The sequence below is a fragment of the Gymnoscopelus microlampas genome, assembly GCF_963454915.1.
Source record: "Gymnoscopelus microlampas genome assembly, chromosome: 22".
In the NCBI taxonomy this organism is placed as follows: domain Eukaryota; kingdom Metazoa; phylum Chordata; class Actinopteri; order Myctophiformes; family Myctophidae; genus Gymnoscopelus; species Gymnoscopelus microlampas.
In genome coordinates, this window is record NC_139959.1 from 3480033 (window position 1) to 3500457 (window position 20425).

Sequence of the window (20425 nt, forward strand, 5' to 3'; positions counted from 1 at the left end):
TTCTGACAGCCCGTACATAATTTTAACATATGTGGCCATAGGGTAAGCACTTTATATTTTAAATTTGAACGTTTATGTAGATGTACGGGCCATAAATGGAAAAAGGGCAAACGGCAAAGACCAGGTTGAAGTTCATCCATGACGGTCGCGATATGACAGTCATGTTTCAGGGCTACTCCCACTTTATCCCTCAGGGCTCTCTCCGGTTGGCTGGCTACGGCAAAGTGGACACGTGAGCCGTACGCTCATTGGCCAACGGCCACGTCCATCCATTTTTCGTCAAATTGTCAACTGTATGCAAAAAGAATCACTGAGTTAATGCGGAGGGACGCCGGAACAGTGACACATAGTCAGGAGGGACGAGAAGAGAAGAGTAGGGGGCGGCAGATTCCAGCCCTTCATCATCAACATTGTACATAGATATTTCATTCAATCGAAGGAGGGGACATTACATAGAAGGTGTGAAAATGGCGTTGCCACCAGCAGACGGCAATAAGAAGATCTTCTTCGAGAACCTGTCCGGCGCTGGGAAAGCCATCGCCGTGCTGACGAGCGGAGGGGATGCTCAAGGTACTGTATAGTGGTGTGACTGTGAACCAACCAACCAACCGGTGACCCTGAGACAGGATGTTCCCTGTTGTAGCTGTTGCCTGTGACATTGTAGTACAGTATGATCATGCGATCGTGCACAGACTAGAGAAAACACATACACACATCTAGTGGGTAGATTATGATAAGTGGAGGCTCGTCCTGTTCCGTTATATAATGCAATGTTGCGTGCTGTACATTAACAGTTAGCGTCTTCCATATGATGCACAGGAATCCCTGCCCTGTTGGTTAGCTCTCTGGCTAACAACATAAACCTTATTTTTTGCAACGATATACTAATGTCCGATCACAATTTCAGAGGGCTGATGGCTTTCATTGACATTGTCTGTTACATTTGCAAAAATAATACTTTAGTTTACCATTTACTGAATTGATGTATGATGTCTGTACCCTGATCTTACACTGACTGTTCATTCACTGTATTCAGTGGATGCTTCGTGACGGGATTCTGTAACTTTAAATCCATCCACTGCATTGCAGGTGTACATTCTGTCCCAATCAATCGCCTGTATGTTTACATACATTCATTATGAAGACAATGAAAGTATATTAACGTCCCTGCAGGTATTCCAGGCATTGAATGAATGGCCAACCAGGAAGTTGCAGCAGAGAAATATATACGATTGCTATTAAACATGAATGAAAACGTGCGGTCCCAAATAACGGTTTTATTATAGGGGGGTGTTGGAGTGTAGCAGTGCAACACATGATCATTGGTATTGGCAGCAGTCAAAAGATGAGAGTGCCGCAAGCTAAATGAGGGAGGGATGCTCATCCTCATCATCCTATGTGTGTGTACGTGATCAACTGCATTCTCTCTCCCAGTTCATTGCGTCAGAAAGGAAACCCAAGTGAGGCGTGCTCTGCCCATAGCTCTCCCCCCTCCTCCTGCTGTAGTAGTATGACTCAAAGAGCAGAGCTATGGAAAATGTAGGATGTCCCGTGTTATGGCCAGCGGTCATCGCCATGCTGGCTTGTGGACATTTTTTGCAAAAGAAATATTTTTTTGCCATGGACAAACACTGAAAGAGCTTGCCCTAAATGACCATTACAGCAGGTCTGTAACTCTGAGAGTGTGCAAATGGTACCAAATGGACCCAAAGGGGATAGATTCCATTTGTACACCCTGAGAGTTATGGGGGTCCTTGAAAATAAAACGTTTTAGAACCACTGTACCGGTGGACTCCTAATGTGTCATAGTGTCATTGTAAATCAGTTTCATACATATTCTGAATAAAACAGACATCTATCCATAAGACTGACATCCAGTAATCAGGTCTTAAATTCAAAATAAGAACATTATAATGTTATGTAAAATTTGCCATGGACAAGGATAAGTCTTGCCACGGACACATTAGTCTGTACAGACATATTGATGACCCTTGGTTATGGCCTCTTGTTGAATAATATAATGTCTAAAGCTAAACAATTCAGATTAATATATATTTTTCCCAACTGCTATCCTAAAGAGGGTGTGTGCTGTGTGGACAGACCGCTGCCAGCTTCCTTATCCATCAGCAAATAATATTATGACATTGGAGCCTATAGAGTAGACAAAGAAAATTATGTTGCAGCATAATGCATATCCACAAGACAGCAGTGCAATATACACAAGACAATAAGGCATTTTTATTGAAAGAGCAAGAAATATAAGATAAGATAACGGCCTTATTTCTAATAGATATAAATAAGGTTAAACAATTACAGGCAAGACCGAGACCCATGCTCCAAACACTACTGTATGTAAAAGGAACTCTCATTCTAGCAGCAGATGTAATGGCACTTTCCAAGCATTATACATTACTGGCTCTTTAGCAAGTGCTGCTGTTTTCTGTATGCCATCATTGTTCAGATTAACGTTATGGTCCACTTCAGATTAAGGGAAATGGATTGATCTCGTGTGGGAGAGTTCAGAAAGCCAGTTCAATAGTATTTGGCTGTGCCCGTAAGGCTAACTGTGCGTGCACACACACACACACACACACACACACACACACACACACACACACACACACACACACACACACACACACACACACACACACACACACACACACACACACACACACACACACACACACACACACACACACACACACACACACACACACACACACACACACACACACACACACACACACACACACACACACACACACACACACAGAGAGAGAGAGAGAGAGACCCACAAATGCAGGCAGATTATCTCCCGCTCACCCCTTTCTCTGTCCCGCTCGCTCACGCATGCATGCACAGATTGCACGCCCACCACACACAGTCACACCCAGAGAGAGAGCGTGCATTCAACTGTCCCCAAAACAAACCAGTGAAACCATGGCATGCGTGAGGGAGGCCGACCGGCCGGTGTCAGAAAGCCCCGTGTAAACTCGGCTTACTTCTTTTACTTGTATGAGGGGTGCCTGGAAAGTCAGTGTCATCATGAACAGCGTGTACAGAGAGGTCTACACACTTATATAATGTAGTCTGTCTGCCATGATGTAGATCTGCAACAGTCTGCCATGATTTAGATCTGCAAGCCCTAGATGCACAAGTTGATGCCTGCATGCAGCTTTGCCAAAGTCTGCTCACCGTTTTTATCCCCCCCATCTCGCTATCTCTGTCTCTGTCTCGTCTCTGTGTCTGTGTCTGTGTCTGTGTCTGTCTCTCTCTCTCTCATTCTGTGTCTGTCTCCGTATATCTGTTTGTCTGTCTTGTCACTCTCTCTCTGTCTCTGTCTCTCTCTCTGTCTCATTCTGTGTCTGTCTCCGTGTATCTGTTTGTCTGTCTTGTCGCTCTCGCTCTCTCTAATGGGTTTTATTGGCAGGAGAAAACATACGTTTACATTGCCAAAGCAAAAGTGGAACAATACAATCTCTCTCTGTCCCTCACTCAATGTAAATAACAATAGGCCATTCATGTGGTTCATGGTTATGTAACTCATAGCATGGACCACAGGCTGTCAGATTGGAAGGTGATGAGTTTGGTAGCTGGTCCCACTCAGATGGCCCGCCGTTGTTATGACTTTGGGGTTATATAAGCGCAAATTAGTTGTCATTTATCTCCGGCTTCTCTTTCCAGTGAAGTTAGTCTACAAGTCTTTAGGTTCTCAAAGTGGGGTCCGGGGACCCCCAGGGGTCCTTGAGGCAGTTCCAGGGGGTCACCAGCAAAATGAATTAATCTAGCATCAAAATCAGTTGAACCTCTTTAACCCTATATATTATTTATATTTGAAAATAGCTGATCTAGTACTTGTAGATCTACTACTTGTAGACGATTTATGGGGGTCCCTGACCCTCTGGTACAGCATATTTTCAGATGGCCAAATGCATACTAATATGGTGGTCCTTGACATGGAAAAAGTATGAGAACCACTGCTGTATTGTACACTGTGTTCCTCTCTTCATCATTCCTCCTCCTCTTGCCTCTTTCTTTTCTGCACTCTTAAAGGCGAATATACCACTTATGTTGCTTGGCAACAGGTCTGCTACCGTACGGCTAGCTACCATTAGTGCTGTAGTGCATGCCGTGTTGGCATGGTGAGGAAACCAAATCCTTTGTCCACTTTTCTGTTCCTCCACCTGCACCCCCCCCCCCCCCCCCCCTGTGGACCAACCTTTTATCCATTATTCTCACCAAAGTTAGTCTAGCCCAGCCTGGCACATTGGCATGCAAGGCACAGAGCAACCTTGTCTTAGTTAGTGAAAGATCTCTCTCACAGTGCTACTGAGTAACTATCAGGCTAGAGAGCTTGTGGGAGGAGCTAGGTAAATCTTGACCAAACATAGCGTTGCATTTTCTCTGTGGAGAAGGGAAAAAAACTTGGCCAAGCTGCAGACGGACATTATGAAAATAAATAGCTACAGTGCACATAAATACTCTAGTCTATACTCTATTTCTTCACTCTTCAACAGGGAGTCTGAAGGGGGTCCTCAGAGTAACTACAGGGTGATGGTGAACGTTAGCCGAAAATAGCAGATCTACAAGCTCACAACGCCTCGCGCCGCAAGGCGTTGTGAGCTTGTAGATCGGCTATTTTCTGAGAGTTGTTGTAGAGAAAAAAAGAGAGCAAACCAAGTACAGAGCCAACGGTCAAGTTGACTAAATGTTGAGGGTCTTAAAATAGACATTGATGTGAATCCAACATATAGAAAAGATAATAACAAGTCTAAAGATATCTATGAAATCTATGAAAAAGTTTAATCTGCAACTCAATTGCATACAATATCTAGTAGGGGTCCCTGCTTCATCTCTCTCAGTAGGGGGTCCTTGGGCTGACCACATATGGTGTGTGCACAATACACCGGCACCCACCAACACATAATGTACATAGGCCTGTATGTTTTGAGAGAGGAGAGATGTGGAGGTTTTGGAGCTGGGACCATTGTCACAGTGTTGAAATCATTTAACGTGCAACTTAGAGGAATACTTTGCCCCCAGTGTTACGTTCACTGTGAAACTATGGATTCATGGAAGATGGAGATTTTTTGTTTGTGTCGCATTCCTTCACAGTGAATGAAGAATACAAATGATAAAGAAAATACTTAATGAATAGAAGTTGATAGGCAACCGCCAACAAAATAATAAAGAAAAGGTTTATAAGGGTAGGGTAAGCGATTGTCTTTGGTTAAAATAAGTGTTAAATAGCTCTATATTCTGATAGTACTCATTGCTATAGAGTGTTTGTTCAGTAACAGGAGTCTCCAGCTCTTTATTAAACAGAAAATGCATTTTCAGGTCATGCTACCAATTTTATCCAATCAGGATAGAGAACGCAGACAGGATACAGATTAAAGAAGTGAAATTGCAAGTGATGGCTCTAAGAAGCAGACAAAATTTAACAACGCTCACAGTATAATCCAAGTCATGTCATCGGTACTTCCAATACACTGTATCTTTGCTGAAACTTTAGTAATTAAAACACTTCAGGTGTGAACAGTCTCATGCATGAAAGAGGATCGGGCCTGTGCTCGGAGTTCAACACGAGCTGAGTTCAGACACATGCACTCGCTCAGGCACTTTCCTCGTTCTTGCGTGAGATCGTTTATCTTGGAAGTGTTTAAATGGTAACATTTGTGTGAGAATGCTGTGTTTTGGAAGTAATGAGCATACAACTGGATACAAGACACTTGGATTATATTGTGAGAGTTGTGTGGGAGTATATTTCTTATGTTGTTTTGTTGCTCTTAATCTTGGCCGCCTACTAAAGTAGTTTCTTAATTTATGGATTTTTTTATTAATCGTGAAGGAATGCGACACAAACAAAATCTCTATGAATTCATGACTTCGAAAATGAAAATTTTGAGGGTGAAGTATTGCTTGATGATCTGCTCTGGAATCTGTGTGTTCTGGCTGTGCTTAACTTGCCCAACAAACTTGTTGTTGCTTATTGCCTTTTGTACTTATTTCCTTTCTCCTGCATAGGGATGAATGCTGCTGTGCGGGCCGTGGTCCGTATGGGAATATATGTGGGAGCCAAAGTTTACTTTATTCGTGAGGTAAGTGCTGCCACAAAGTGTCCATTTATGACTTTTTGTGTCCTTCCCCTCAACACTTTAACGCCTTGCTGTCATAGTCCTTACTCACTACTCAGTCATTAAAATGCCTGACATGACTGGAGATGTGCGTGGCACTCTGCTATTTGTTGCATTTAATTGTGAAAATTGATTTGATTTGATTTGGATCTCTTTTAGCCCATCGGCTAATCTTCAAAGAGTCCAGTCCAAAATGTACAAATTGAGCTTGTAGTTGGGTGAAGGTAGAGAATGACTGAGAAAACATCAATGCGGTGTCACTGTGGTTTCAGTGGACACAGCACAGCAGTTCAACAAATGTTTCCTAATGCTACACTTGCCATGTTAATGCTCCTGTTTTAAAAAAAAAGAAGAAAGCTCACTGTACTCTTGCTGTGTGTAGGCTCACTGTATGCAGACGTGACCAATGTGTTGTCCCTGACAGCGCGTGAGGAAGTGCACAGTGATTTCCTGCATGCATGCCAGGGGCCAACGAGTACTCGCTCATGCTAGGATGTTCAGAGCGCACAGTGCTTATCCACAGGCCAGCTGTGTGCGTGTTTAGAGGCCTTTACATAACAGACATGAGGCTTTAGCAGGTGTATATAATCTTGCATGGAAATCCCTTCCCATGCAGGTACTAGCGTGGCATTGTGTCTGTATCGGCAGCTCAGGATGCTGCTCATGGCCAAAGCTTAAAAGCCATAGCATTTATTTTACTAGGTTTTTCCAGTGCCGGGTGTTTGTGTTGTTTGCATAGATGTGGACTAGGCTGACAAACACCACTTATGAGCCAATTCCATAAGCTGTGTATTGTCCCAGCTGCATTATCATGTACAATGTTTTCCCCTCAACTAGTGTTTCGTAGTCTAAAAGTGGGGTCCGGGGACCCCCAGGGGTCCTTGAGGGGGTTCCAGGGGGTCCCCAGATAAATGATGGATAGGCACCAAATGGACCCTTAAGTGGTTGTAACTCTAGAGTGTACAAATGGAACAAATTTGGTTCCATTTGTACACTCTCAGAGTTATGGTGGTCCTTGGTCTAATGCAGGGTTCTCAAAGTGGGGTCCGGGGACCCCCATGGCCCTATGTATATCAGCTATTTTCAAAACATCTTGACATTCTTTGAAAATGTCTAAATATTTTTCAAAATGTTCACACCACAAATCTTGTACGGTGGGGTCCTTGGCACGAAATCTTTTCAGATGGGGGTCCGCAGCCAAATACACATTAATGTTGGGGTCCTTGACATGAAAAAGTTTGAGAACCACTGGTCTAACTCTAAGTAACCTGGTTCTAAAAATGAACTGTTATGCATATTGAACATGCCATGTCAGCAGGTGTTATGTGAAGTGATGCATAGAACCATGTGAAGTGATGCATATAGAATCATTTTCAGTTCCGTATAGTGACTTTTTTTGGCAAGAGTATATGAGACGTCAATTCCGTTCTGTTCTGTTCATTCCTTCGCAGGGATATCAGGGTATGGTGGATGGTGGGGACAATATAAAGGAAGCCACTTGGGAAAGTGTTTCCAGCATGCTACAAGTGGTGAGTAATGATCATGTGAAGCATATCATATATAGATAGCGCCAATATGCGTGCCATGAGCTACTAGATGCCGACCTTTAAGGCAAGTTGTGACAGCAGATAACGTATGGGGCTGTCACACTGCATTTTGTGTGTTCTGCATAGATAAAATGGTAAAGGCAAAATAGTCATACCACAAAATAAATAAGTACAATTGCATCTAAAAGGGTAAATAAAATAAAAGATGGTCAAGGGGGATGTATGAAATCCTTAAGGAGAACAAGTCCGTAGAACTAGCCTTTTAGAAGAATCTTAAAAGAGTAGTTCACCCATAAAATGACTTATTTTCTATCAATTACACACCCCATGAAGTCTTGAATTCATGGAGTTTTTTTTTGTTTTTGTCGCTTTCCTAAGCCACTAATTTGATGAATGGCTGCGCTTCCGGTAGGAGACTCAAAGAGTTTCTTTTGAGTCTCCTACCGGAAGCGCAGTCATTGTTTGTGTGAACTACTCCTTTAAAACACTTGAACCGTACTGTAGCTTAAAACATAATTAGAGTTTTGCCTAGCTGTTCTCCAGCACAATACAGTATTATCTGTATTTCTTTGCAACAATTGCATCTGAATATTGGCCGTGTACCATCATTCATCAGGGAGGCACAGTTATCGGGAGCGCCCGCTGCAAAGAGTTCCGCTCCCACGAGGGCCGCCTGAAGGCCGCCCACAACCTGGTGCAGCACGGCATCACCAACCTGTGTGTGATCGGAGGAGACGGCAGTTTGACCGGAGCCAACCTCTTCAGGGAGGAGTGGAGCGGGCTGCTGGCCGAGCTGCTGGGTCAAGGTAGGTACAATACAGTCAGAGGGGTACATAAACCTCCTGTTGTGGCTACTAATGCCTGATCTCTTCCTCGTGGCATATTAATCCATTAGGACTGGGAACCCATCTGTGTCATTTTCAGATTTCTTTGGCTATTCCAAAAATGTCAGATATAAAATCTTGAAGATTTGTGCAAATCTTTGAATATACATATATTTTTAAAGCGAATATTTGTAACTCAAATCTTTGCTTCTGGGGGTCCCTGGAACAAAAATATTTTGAGATGGGTGTCCACGGCCATATATCATTTTGGGGGTCCTTGACATGAACGAGTTTGAGCACCACTGATATAGCAACATACGTTTTTCAGAAAACTGTTAAAATATGTAGTTTTGGCAATCAGCTATGTGTATTTATAGCCTGCCATGGGGCATAAGAGAGTGTGTGTGTGTGTGTGAGTGGAGTGCCTGAGTATGTCACGTGATGTGCCAGCCAAGGAAGCTGGCACGGCTGCAAAGGCAAGCTAAGTAAACTCCAGTCCTCTTGCTTTCTTTGACCCACTTTCATTGGCATGAGCAGGGCCCTGCCAGGAGCTCACACAACCTGTGCGAAGGGCATCATTCGGGCATGCCCGCCTCACATGATGACGTTGTTGTTTTGCTGTTATCGCTTGCGCCAGCCTAAGCCTCTGGTTCTTCTCGGTTTTGCCGACAGACAGACAGATCGCTACGGCCAACCAGCCAAAACTTCATCATAAACTGTTCTCTAAATTTGGCTGAAAATTACTTGGGCTATTAACCTTTCAGATTGTGATGACTATCTTTATGCCAAACGCCAGTTCAGAGCATATCCAGTCCACAGACATGAAGACTCACATTGCAAGACAGATACACGTCAGAGGAGAACAGATAAACACACAGGTCAACACATGGAAACAACGAGCAGCAGCAAACGTATCAAGCAAAAGAACCAAACACACACATAGTAGAATAAAAGATAAAGTAGCATAGACGTTTTGTTATAGTTCATGTAAACAACCGAGATGAAGGAATGCAACAGTAATTTTAAAATGAATGAATGACTTAGTATAGTTTTATATTCACCCGCAGCCCGATATATACTTCGTACTGCGGCGATGTGCGCCGAAAATAGATGATCTACAAGCTGTAGATCTACAAGTGCGACAGATCATAAATTACTGTGAGCTTCTCTCTTGTGTCGTGCGTCCCGTTTTCCTAGAGGTTTTTTAAGACATGCATGAAAGTTACAATATTTTCATGAGTGCTTTTTTAACCAAACACAGCAGTAGCACTGGCAGCCCAGAAAAAAAGAAAAGAAGCTTTCTGCGGACACAGCCTCTGTTTGCCAAGGCGATTTTGAAGCGTCTGCGCCTGTAGCGACGCGTCCCCTGAGACACATTACACCGGCCTGAGGACATTACAGTGCATTCACTGGACATTACATTATATCAGGATGGCTGATAATTCCTTTTGCTTTCTGGGCCACCGCCAGTTTCTCCCAAAGGGAGCGCAAGTCTCTTTGCTGGGCTCTGTTTATCCTAGAGCAGACTTTCACAATGCCATTTAGGCCATTATTGTCCTTAACAGACAACCCATTAAGCCAACAAATAAATGAGAAAGTTAAGACTTTCAATTTGACCAAATACATGAAATATTCTCACAGACACAAAAAGCGTTCTGCCTTAGGTGAATTCCTTTTCTTGTTATTTCCTTTTTAGCTTTTTTCCCCTGCCTTTATTTGATAGTATACAGTAGACTGACTGAATGGGGAGTGACACGCAGCAAAGGTCGTCAAGGTCGGGATCGGAATTCAAAACCACGACACGCTGTCAGGCTGCATTAGCAGCCTATGTGCCCGGACCGATACGCCAGCCGTCTGGGCCTTAGGTTAATTGTTTGTTGTCCACACTTGACAACCGTCTTTTTGTTCACATCAGATTTGAGCTGAGAGTCAAAAAACGCTCCTGGATGCTTATATAACTGTACTGACTGACCTCAACCGCAAAGCAATGCAGACTAGATGGTCATGCAAACTGCCAAGTGTATCAGCGGATGCAAGCTTCCTTCCATACATGACATACTGTATATGACAGACATTGTGTCCGAAAAGCTCGCAAGCTTATGAAAGTTCCGAGCCATTCCTAACCACACACTGTTTCAGAACAGGTGTCAAGTGGCTTCGTCGCCACTTACAGTAGTTTCTAAACACCTTCTATACGTACCCTAGGCAATCAGATCGTGAAACAGAAAATGTATTACCATTATGTCTAAATTCAATAAGTAATTCCTTCATTTTTAAGTTACAGTATCATCACACCGTTTGAGGAAGGCAGGTAGGGCACATAACCACGATCTGACTCTGACTCCTTGGGAGAAGAGACAGCAGGGCGCGTCACAAGATAACTGACCTCTTGGGAAGTACTTTTTAGTATACATAATAAAGAGCAGAGGGGGGCAGGTCAAAACCCTGGGGTGAGCCTGTATTGAAGGCCTTGGTGTGGGACGTACTATGTCCAAAAACTTGCTTGAATTCTCTCCATCAAGCAACAGCTAAAACATCAGGTAGTTTATAATAGAAGCAGGTTGATTCAAATATGAGCCTACATCTATCTATACATTCCAGGAATATCTGTATGTATAGTAGTATCTCTCCTTTGCATATATCAAGTACCGTTCATCCGATTGACTTCACATTTGGCCGGTGCATTGCTGAGGCCTCAATAATGATTGTTTAGTCTCTAGTCTAGAGATTCACTTAAAACAGTGTATTTACATGCATTGATTATCAACTACAATGCAACTTTCACGACTTGTTTACTTCAAGCTTAATTCTCCTCAAAGGCCCTTGATTCGATTTATTGGCTAATACATTTAGAACAAGTTTACAGATTCTCGCTCGAAAAAGGCCCAGAACATCCAAAGCTTAAAATATTTTTTAAGCTATGGACAATTTAATTGTTTAACAGCGATTGAACATGGTGCCTTCCTGTTACAGGACACAGTCCTTCCCCACCAGCCAGGCTTCTATTGTTCTGTGTCGTGACTTGTGACTAGATTAAAATTCTAAAAAAAAAAACGTAAAAACACAGATTCACTAAAAACTAAACTATCCCTCAAAGGATGAAGGTTTTAATCTGGTTAGATTTTCATTTCCAAGCCAAAACCTCCGCTGTTAACAAGATGGTTCTCCCGGCACACAGAGCTGTTGGTGATTTCCCCCTAGCTGACCTCAGCTGTCTGCATGACTCATAGAGTCAAGCTGCTCAGGTTTTGATGACGCTAATAACACGGTGAGCTTAGAGGTAAATATTGCAGTTGGCAACAAAGCACAGTCCACTATCATAGCAGGCCTCGTTTGAGAAATACTTTTATGTCAGTCAAGTAAAGTTTGTTTTGCACATTTGGTTCCATGGACATAATGCCTCATTGTCAAAATGTAATGTAAGAACAAATACAAAACACCATTTTTTAATATCTAAAAAAGGCAAATATGTCACTGCATTAGCATAGTTTATGTGCAATATTTGTATATATATATATATATATATATATATATATATATATATATATATATACAGTAGTGAAAATCTAACAGAGAATGACAATGTGGCACTACACGGCATGGCTGTCAGTCTGGCTGCCTGGCTGGCTCTGTCTGTCTGTCTGTCCTCTCTTATCCTTCTCTGTGCGTCTCTATCTGTGAGGTGACAGAACATACATTAGGGGCGGCCATCGTTGAATGGACCCATGTGCTGAAATGTCCCTGGGCAAGACAGATGTTTCACATTATATGCAAATGTACTGTGACTAAAAGAAATGCCTCAAAGGAATGGGGACTATATTATTAATAATTGACATTATGTAATATCATTTGCGTACATATTACTGTATGTGAAATTAAAAAAGTGTTGCAGGGACCACCCCCCCCCCCCCCCATCAAAAAAGGTTGTTTAAAAAAATACATGTATTCAAAGATTTGACAAACAAATGTTCAAGATTTTTCAAAAAATAGCAGATATACAAGTTCATAGCCGCGCTATGAGCTTGTATATCTGCTATTTTTGAATAGCCAAAGTATAAAATACAGATGCTTTCCCGGATTGAATGGGTTAACACGGCAGCCAAAAGTGGGCCCTGATCCAGAAAGGGTTCAGAACCACTGATGGATGGATGGCATGCGACCCACCGGTTCAGACCAGTGTGTCAGACCCTCATCCCTGCTCTGTCTCCTCCTGTCAGGTCTGATCGATGAGGAGGCGGTTCAGAAGTACGATGCCCTGCACATCGTGGGCATGGTGGGCTCCATCGACAACGACTTCTGCGGAACCGACATGACAATCGGCACCGACTCGGCGCTGCACAGAATCATCGAGGTGGTGGACGCCATCATGACCACCGCACAGAGGTGAGGATGGTGGCGCTGAAGCTGCCGGCGTCATGCTGAGCCTCCTCCGCGTTGTCATGCGGAGAGAAGTTGAAGGAATCATTTTTGCTGATATATCAAACCTAAAGTCCATTGTCAGCAGAGGAGGTCATTTGGAAGATTAACCTCCAGGGAATAGAGGGCTATACGTGGATGCTGAGTCATGTTGTCATTCTCAGTGTGCTGTCTGTGTTATTATCCACAGAATTGTGTGACTGTAAACGGTAGATACATTTCAGAGCATTATCCAACCGTCATCCAACCACATTAATTATATCATCCAATGTATAGATCCTTACCGACCGCACCGCAGGGAATCTCAGGGATGCACATGGGATTCTATATGAATACGTACTTGTACAAACAATGTCACTCACCACTGTCGCGATCACCGATGTAGTGACTGTTTACATATCCATGGTAACAGCAAGCCCTCCGTCTTCCATCACTTTCTCACATCGCAACTTTTCATAAGACATATCCAGTCGTCGACAGGGTTAAGAACTTCACTAAATCACTCCCACGCCAAACTTTTATTCTTCCCTTCTTTGCCGGCAAAAGTGTATTAGGCGGCTAATTTGTGCCTGATGGAAAATGACGTAATATTAAAATACTACAAACGCACACACGCCGATATTTTGTGCTTTTTAAAAGCTATAATACGTAGATATATAGTAGATAGTAGATAGATGTCATTCATTTATTTGTGTACGTGTATACACAACAAGAGTTTTGTCCATTGTCCTAGCGTTTACGGTGCTTGAAGGTGATGTGCACTAAGTTCTGACTCCTAGGTTATCAACAACTAATGTAAACATTATTATGAGCAAGCAGAAGCATGTCGAAGACGTAAAGTAACCGGTGCCTCTTACTCCCAGGATGTCAACATCTAATGTAAACATATTTGTGACTTATAAGCGTGTGCCAGTGTCCTTGGCTTTTGTGTATTTAGCACGGACAAGCATTTAGCGGAGAATCACACAGAATTCATAAGGTATATTTTTTCTCGATACTAGTATATATGATCTCCCCACACAAAATTGGCAACATATCATGGAATTCTGTGGATACAGACGGCATACTGAGAATGATAATATGACTCAGATGATAACATGACTCGGCATTCAAGTAGCCCTCTGTTCCATGGAGCGATAGTCTTCCAAATGGCCGCCTCTGCTGAGTGTCTGGAGGAATGAGTAATAGAATTGAATTAAAGATGTGACTTTGTATTTGTGTCTTTGCAGTCACCAGAGGACGTTTGTCTTGGAGGTCATGGGCAGACACTGTGGGTAAGAAGGAGCTTCATAGTCCATTCATAAACACATTGTAAGTAGACGGCAATATTCTGCTACATGCCAATCTACTGCAGATTTACTACACGTACGTACGTGTGTGTGTGTGTGTGTGTGTGTGTGTGTAGTTACCTGGCCTTGGTGAGTGCCCTGGCGTGCGGGGCAGACTGGGTGCTCATTCCTGAAATGCCCCCAGAGGACGGCTGGGAGGACAAGATGTGTCAGAAACTGTCTGCGGTAATGTCATCTTTCTCCTTCTATATACAAACCCAACCCAAACAAGCCTTCCTGCTTGTCTGGTTTGTCTTAGACGATCGTTCTTTTTTGATGCATGTTTTTAGTTACTTGTCCATTGTTATATTGTCCTTAAAAATAGTCAGTCTTCTGGGTGTTTGGTACTGTTAATTATACCATGGCCACTGAGAATACTCCTTTGTCATGGGCCATAGGGTTTGCATTATTTTCAGATGTAAATGCAAATTTCCAGCACATTTCCGGTGCCTACGTCATTGTGGCACGAAATGAAAATAGCGTTTAATTGTGAAAAATGACTTTTCTTTAATTGAACCTATCCTCAAAAACAGAATGGATTTAAATATAACTTCAGTCTTTTAGAGGGAATTGTGTTTGTGTGTGCGTGTAAACAAGCTGACTTGTTTCTAGGTCTTTAATACGGCCTCTCCCACTTGGATTAACAATGTAACGCTTATTCCATGGTTGACAAAATATAGTACCAACACAAAGTTACCATTCCCAGAGCATTAATGCCTCAAAACATGAGTAAACACTGCAGTTTAGTCGTTAGTAAGTGGCCATGGGATAAGCGGGATAATCGACTTTGAGCCGTGCGGTTTTCGAAAGATAACTTTCACTTTGCAGGGGTAATTAGCCTTTGCATTATGCATTATTTTGGCTTGTAGTTGATTATCCCTTAATGGCTTGATTAGGGTTGGGAACCTGAGGAACTGGATCCAACATTGAGGAACCGGAATCGGTTCCATCACATTTGGAAACCGTTTCCGGAACCGGTTTAACACAGTCAGACTTCTCGTCTGCTATACAATTACGATACGGTTCTCGAACGTTTTAATTTATGTAACTCTGTGAGCGTGTAAATGAAACCAAATGGGATTTGGTTCCTCTCAGATTTACAGAACTGTAAGGGTCCATTTGGAACCCCTTCAAGTAACCCAGAGGGTCCCTGGACCTCACTTTAAGAACCACTTTAAGAACATTTGTTAAGCGAACATTTGTAACTCAAATCTTTAGAACAAAATATTATAAAAATGTTTTAAAAAAATGTGCACGCATTTTTTTGTTTATCTGCTATTTTTGAATAGCCAAATAAATCTAAAATGACAGAAATGCGTTCCCGGATTGAATGGGCTAAAGAGAACCGTTAAGGAATCGGACCGTTAAGAGGAAATCGTTAAGGAACCGGAATCGTTAAAATCCTAAAGGATCCCAACCCTAGGCTTGATATATACCTTGTTGCTCACACGACGCAACTAAGTGTATAAATCTGGCCTTGAACATGAACATATTTGTCCTTCTGTGGTGCAGACCCGCTCCAGGGGTACAAGACTGAACATTATCATAGTCGCCGAAGGAGCCATTGACAAGCACGGCAAGCCTATTACCTCTAGTATAGTGAAGGATGTGAGTACACTGAAAAACTCTGAACGGGGGAAGCCAGAAGCACGGACAAGGTCTGAATAAAGGAGCCACAAGGGCCCCATAGACATGGCTTTTTTTTATGAATGCCATGCACCGGTACAACGATCAATGAATTCATAAAAGAAAATATGAGGCCAATATTGCCACAAGGAACTCTCGCCCATTCTGATCAGCTATGGCAGAGGCAATAAAAGCGATGACTATGCATTATTTATAATAAGGTAGACAGCATATTGCTGACACAGTGCATATAATACATGAGTTGGATGACATTTCGGCTTCATTTACGAATGAACAAGCTCTCGTGCTCCCAGCAGCTCTGTGCTTCTGAAGTCCCCCCGTTACAAAAAAACCTGCTGTTTCAATTTGTCTTTTTTTTTGTGTTACCGTCTCTCCACCAACCCCTCCCCTGTATAGAACCGAGCCGGGATGAAAAGGCTCAATATCATAATTGTAGCCGAAGGGGCGATTGATCATTACAACAAGCCCATTACCAGTGAATATATTAAGAATGTAAGTACGGCTGCTAGATTGTTGGAAAAGAATGGCAGCACTGGCCCCCACTGTTAACAGCACAGCCTCTTGACTGCCTCCTGCATCACTTCTATACTACTGTGCTGTAGTCGTTTACTGCCTCCTGCATCTTCTACTGTACCGTACTGTACTGTACAGTGCATTACCCTGGTGTGGCTTTGACTCACTTGTCACTGTGCCTTCTGGAATGCTCTGCGACACTGTAGCTTTGGTAAGGCCGGCTTTCACACTCGATGTAGCTCAATGTAAGCTCGATGTACTGTAGCTGTGCTGCCTGCGGTTCAGATTCAACTTTATTGTTGTCACGTCACATGGTTATAGAGGTGAAAGAATGGGTGGAAGTTTTGTTCTCTCCATACAAGTAACCAACATTTTGAAGTTTCAAGGAAGAGTTAGGATATAGTGAAAAAGAAAAGACACATAGAAAAAAAGTCAAATAACAGGAAGTCACAAAGTCCAAATCAAATATATGATGTCCAACAAGGTGCATTGTTAAAGTATCAATGGATAACATAGTAATATCGAAGGCAGAAATGCTTCATGTGCACTGTTGGAAGACAAAGGAAAAAGGTTAGGTGTCCTGTAAAAGAAATACTGTATCTATAGAGAAAATCTATCATCGACAATAATCCCTTTTTATTTGAATTATTATCCCTGTCTATATTAACCTTAACCATGACATGGCACTACTTTCTATCCTGTATTTAAACTCTTAGGTGAGGTTTTGTGCCTGGGATATTTCAGTGTTGAGTTAGCATGTCTCTACTCTGGCTTGGGATCTACTACTTCCAACTTACTTACAAACTAAAAGCACCCCCACTAACATGAGTGCCAGATAAGAAGGAATGTGTGCATGTGATATGCCGTCTCTCTTCTCTTCAGCTGCTCTCTGTGTTTGTGTGTGTTTTTACGTGTTTTATTTTCCTTTTATATGTGTCTGTGTTTGTGTGCGAGTACTGTGTAGATGTGTATATTTGTCATTGTATTCATCAGTTATTTAGCAACCCGTGTTAACCCACTGTTAACATTCTAAAATCTAAATTGGAAGCATTAGAATCATTTCACATAAAGAAGTGCAGTCATCCTTTCATGTAGTTTTAGTTTTTGACATTTTCATGAAAAATAAACGCTGGCATTGTCTCCAAAAAGCATACAGTTTGCTAAGACCTGATCGTTTCTCTCCCAGCTTGTAGTCAAATGCTTGGGCTTCGACACTCGGGTGACCATCCTTGGCCACGTCCAGAGAGGAGGAACCCCGTCTGCTTTCGACCGCATCCTGGTAGGTACACTCATACAGTAGCTATAGTAATGAAGGAATGTTGTCCCGATATTGTTCATATTATAGCAGCACTATGTTCACTTGTTTTTTTTATGAATGAAATGTAATTTTGTCCAATCTGTATGGTAGAGTATGTTACAATATAACTTATGCAATTAGGGTGGTTGTATTTTGTCTCCCTGCTCTTGTGTCAAAAGACAGGTTTCACCTAGACACAGGATCTGACACAAATGTTGACCTGATGGTCAATATTCAATTTATATCCTGAGCAAGCAGAGTGGCTCTATTAGCTCAATGGTAAGAATTTCAGCACTTGTACAGTAAACCGGTTTCAAATCCGGGGTAGAAGAGGAAAGTTACATTGTGCAGCTTTAAGGTCATTATTACTTAATCAATTAAGTTGATATAGAAAAAAGAAATTCATGTCATGTGGATCTCAAGATCTGTAAAAAGTCAGAACTACAGCATTTGTCTTGTAAATTGCCTCTACAGGCAGCCATTTGAATTGAATCCTGTTTACATCTGGCACATAAGACAGAATAAACTACATTATTTGTCCCTCTGTCTTAGCCACATACTGTATTACACACAGCCAAACACCATGGGAGCACTCCACAGTAAATGTAAAAGCTGGGGCCATATCCTTCCCTAGCAGAGATCCATGTTGTATGCAGACACCGCTCACCACTTTGTTATTGTTGTTAGCTCACTGGTAGCAGCAGTCTGCTAGTCCTGTGTAATCCTGTGTTAGTCATGGAAGTCTATAGAGGAGAACGGCCACTGCTTCTAGGTTAAGTTCATTAAGAGATTTATTCCTCAGCTCATGAAGCCGTCTCCATCATGGACAGTTGACCGGGTTCCCTTGGGCGCTATGCTAGGTGCTAGTTACAATGGGTTTACAGAGGAAAGGAACGTGTCTGATAAAATGAATATCAAATATCTAATTAATGAATCAAGCAACTTAAAAACTGTCTGGGGTCCTCACAAAAGCCTGAGTAGATGACAAAATGACCACAAACATGTTTGAAAGTGAATCACATCACATAAAGCTATTTTCACCAAATGTTAGATGCGAAATAGGATTCTAGGGTTCAAGTGAAGTAATATAATAATGATAAACTTTATTTATTTCAAAATAATGTTACAATGTTTACTATTCTATCCGGGTCTCCTGTGCAAGTGCTGTTTTTTATCATTGAGCCTGCCTGCTTGCTCTGGGGAGAGATTTTAATTTGACCTTCAGGTTTCATAATAGAGCTTCAAGTGCATATTGTGGAAAAGACTGATACATGACACAGTGAAGAGTTAAATATGTAGAATTTTTAAGTTTGATGATGGAGAAACATCCATCAATAACAGTTGCCGTGTGTGTTTGTGTTTAGGCCAGTCGTATGGGTGTGGAGGCTGTGCTAGCGCTCCTGGAGACAACAGCCAACACTCCAGCATGTGTGGTGTCTCTGTCTGGAAACCAGTCTGTGCGTCTGCCGCTCATGGAGTGTGTTCAGATGGTAGGTACCGTGCTACACACCTGCACGCACATGCACAGAATCAGCTTTATTGTCACATCACAGGTTTACAGAAATAAAAAAGTGGGTGCAATTCGTTTTCGTGCATAGTTCCATCGTATTTTTATTTCCATAGAAAAAAAGAAAGGGATGAAGAAGAAGGGGGGGCGGGGGCTAGGGGGAAAGAGATCAATCAAAGAAAACAAACAAATGATCTGCATATTTACTCATGGTAGATGCATTGTGCATGATATACTATGGACGTTAGTTAAGGTGCTAGAAAACACAAAGAAAAAGAGCCAAAAGTCAGTGCGTTGTACATGGGATTAAGGTGCAAAATATCAGCGTGTGTTGGCTGCATAATCCACAGAAGGTAGACTGACACTGGTATAATCCGCAAGTAGGTCCATGAGGAAGAGCAAAGAAAAAAAGTCCAAGTCACTTGTCCTTGGTATAATCCACAGGTACTGTAGGTCCAAGGAAGAGCAAAGGTCTGAGACCAGCCTGACGACACCGCCTGTCATCCGGCTGCTGAACAAGGCCCATGCCTCGTTCAGCAGTGTGTGTGGGTGTGTGCATGCACCTACGCACACACTCAAACATACAGTACATGCAAACAGCACGTAAATCAATGCTCACATGCACAGACACGTACGCACATTCACCACATGCACACACACACACACACACACACACACAAACATACACACACACACACACACACACACACACACACACACACACACACACACACACACACACACACACACACACACACACACACACACACACACACACAGTGATGACTCTGCATGTGCTGGCTGACTCTTAGAGGAAATGGGTGGGGCAGGAAGAGCAACAATAAGGACGACAGTCAACAAACGGTTCAGAATGATCCTCAGAAGGAGAGAGAGAGAGAGATCAGAGGTGGAACACAGAGAGGGAGAGAGAGAGAGAGTTGTATTGTTATTATGTGATAGATGTATGTAGTTGTGTGTGGTTAATGATTATCCAAAGCATTTGGCAGAGTGGGTGAACTCCGCCTGCACAGCAGTGATGTCATACAAGACATGCATAAAGAGGCTCTGTTGTACGGCTGGCTGCGTCTTTTATATAAGCTGGGCAAGTGCTGTGACTGCTGTGGCTGGTTCTTAGGGCTGGGCAATTAACCGAATATATATTATCAAAACCAATATTTTGAACCAATGTGTTATGTGTCACATCAT

At 42.4% G+C, this 20425-nt stretch overlaps 1 protein-coding gene across 2 annotated transcripts in view; it reads left to right on the top strand.

Moving 5' to 3' along the window:
• Positions 1-332: 332 nt before the first annotated feature.
• LOC311039361 (ATP-dependent 6-phosphofructokinase, platelet type-like) overlaps positions 333-20425 on the top strand; it is a 38846-nt gene continuing 18753 nt past the window's right edge. For both annotated transcript variants that reach the window (XM_084049188.1, XM_084049187.1), the window contains exons 1-10: positions 333-570; positions 6031-6104; positions 7592-7669; positions 8304-8493; positions 12729-12894; positions 14157-14201; positions 14333-14441; positions 16299-16394; positions 17602-17694; positions 19077-19202. In XM_084049188.1, the coding sequence (XP_083905314.1) occupies positions 468-570; positions 6031-6104; positions 7592-7669; positions 8304-8493; positions 12729-12894; positions 14157-14201; positions 14333-14441; positions 16299-16394; positions 17602-17694; positions 19077-19202 (1080 nt within the window). In that variant the 5' untranslated portion in view covers positions 333-467. The remainder of the gene's footprint in view (positions 571-6030; positions 6105-7591; positions 7670-8303; positions 8494-12728; positions 12895-14156; positions 14202-14332; positions 14442-16298; positions 16395-17601; positions 17695-19076; positions 19203-20425) is intronic.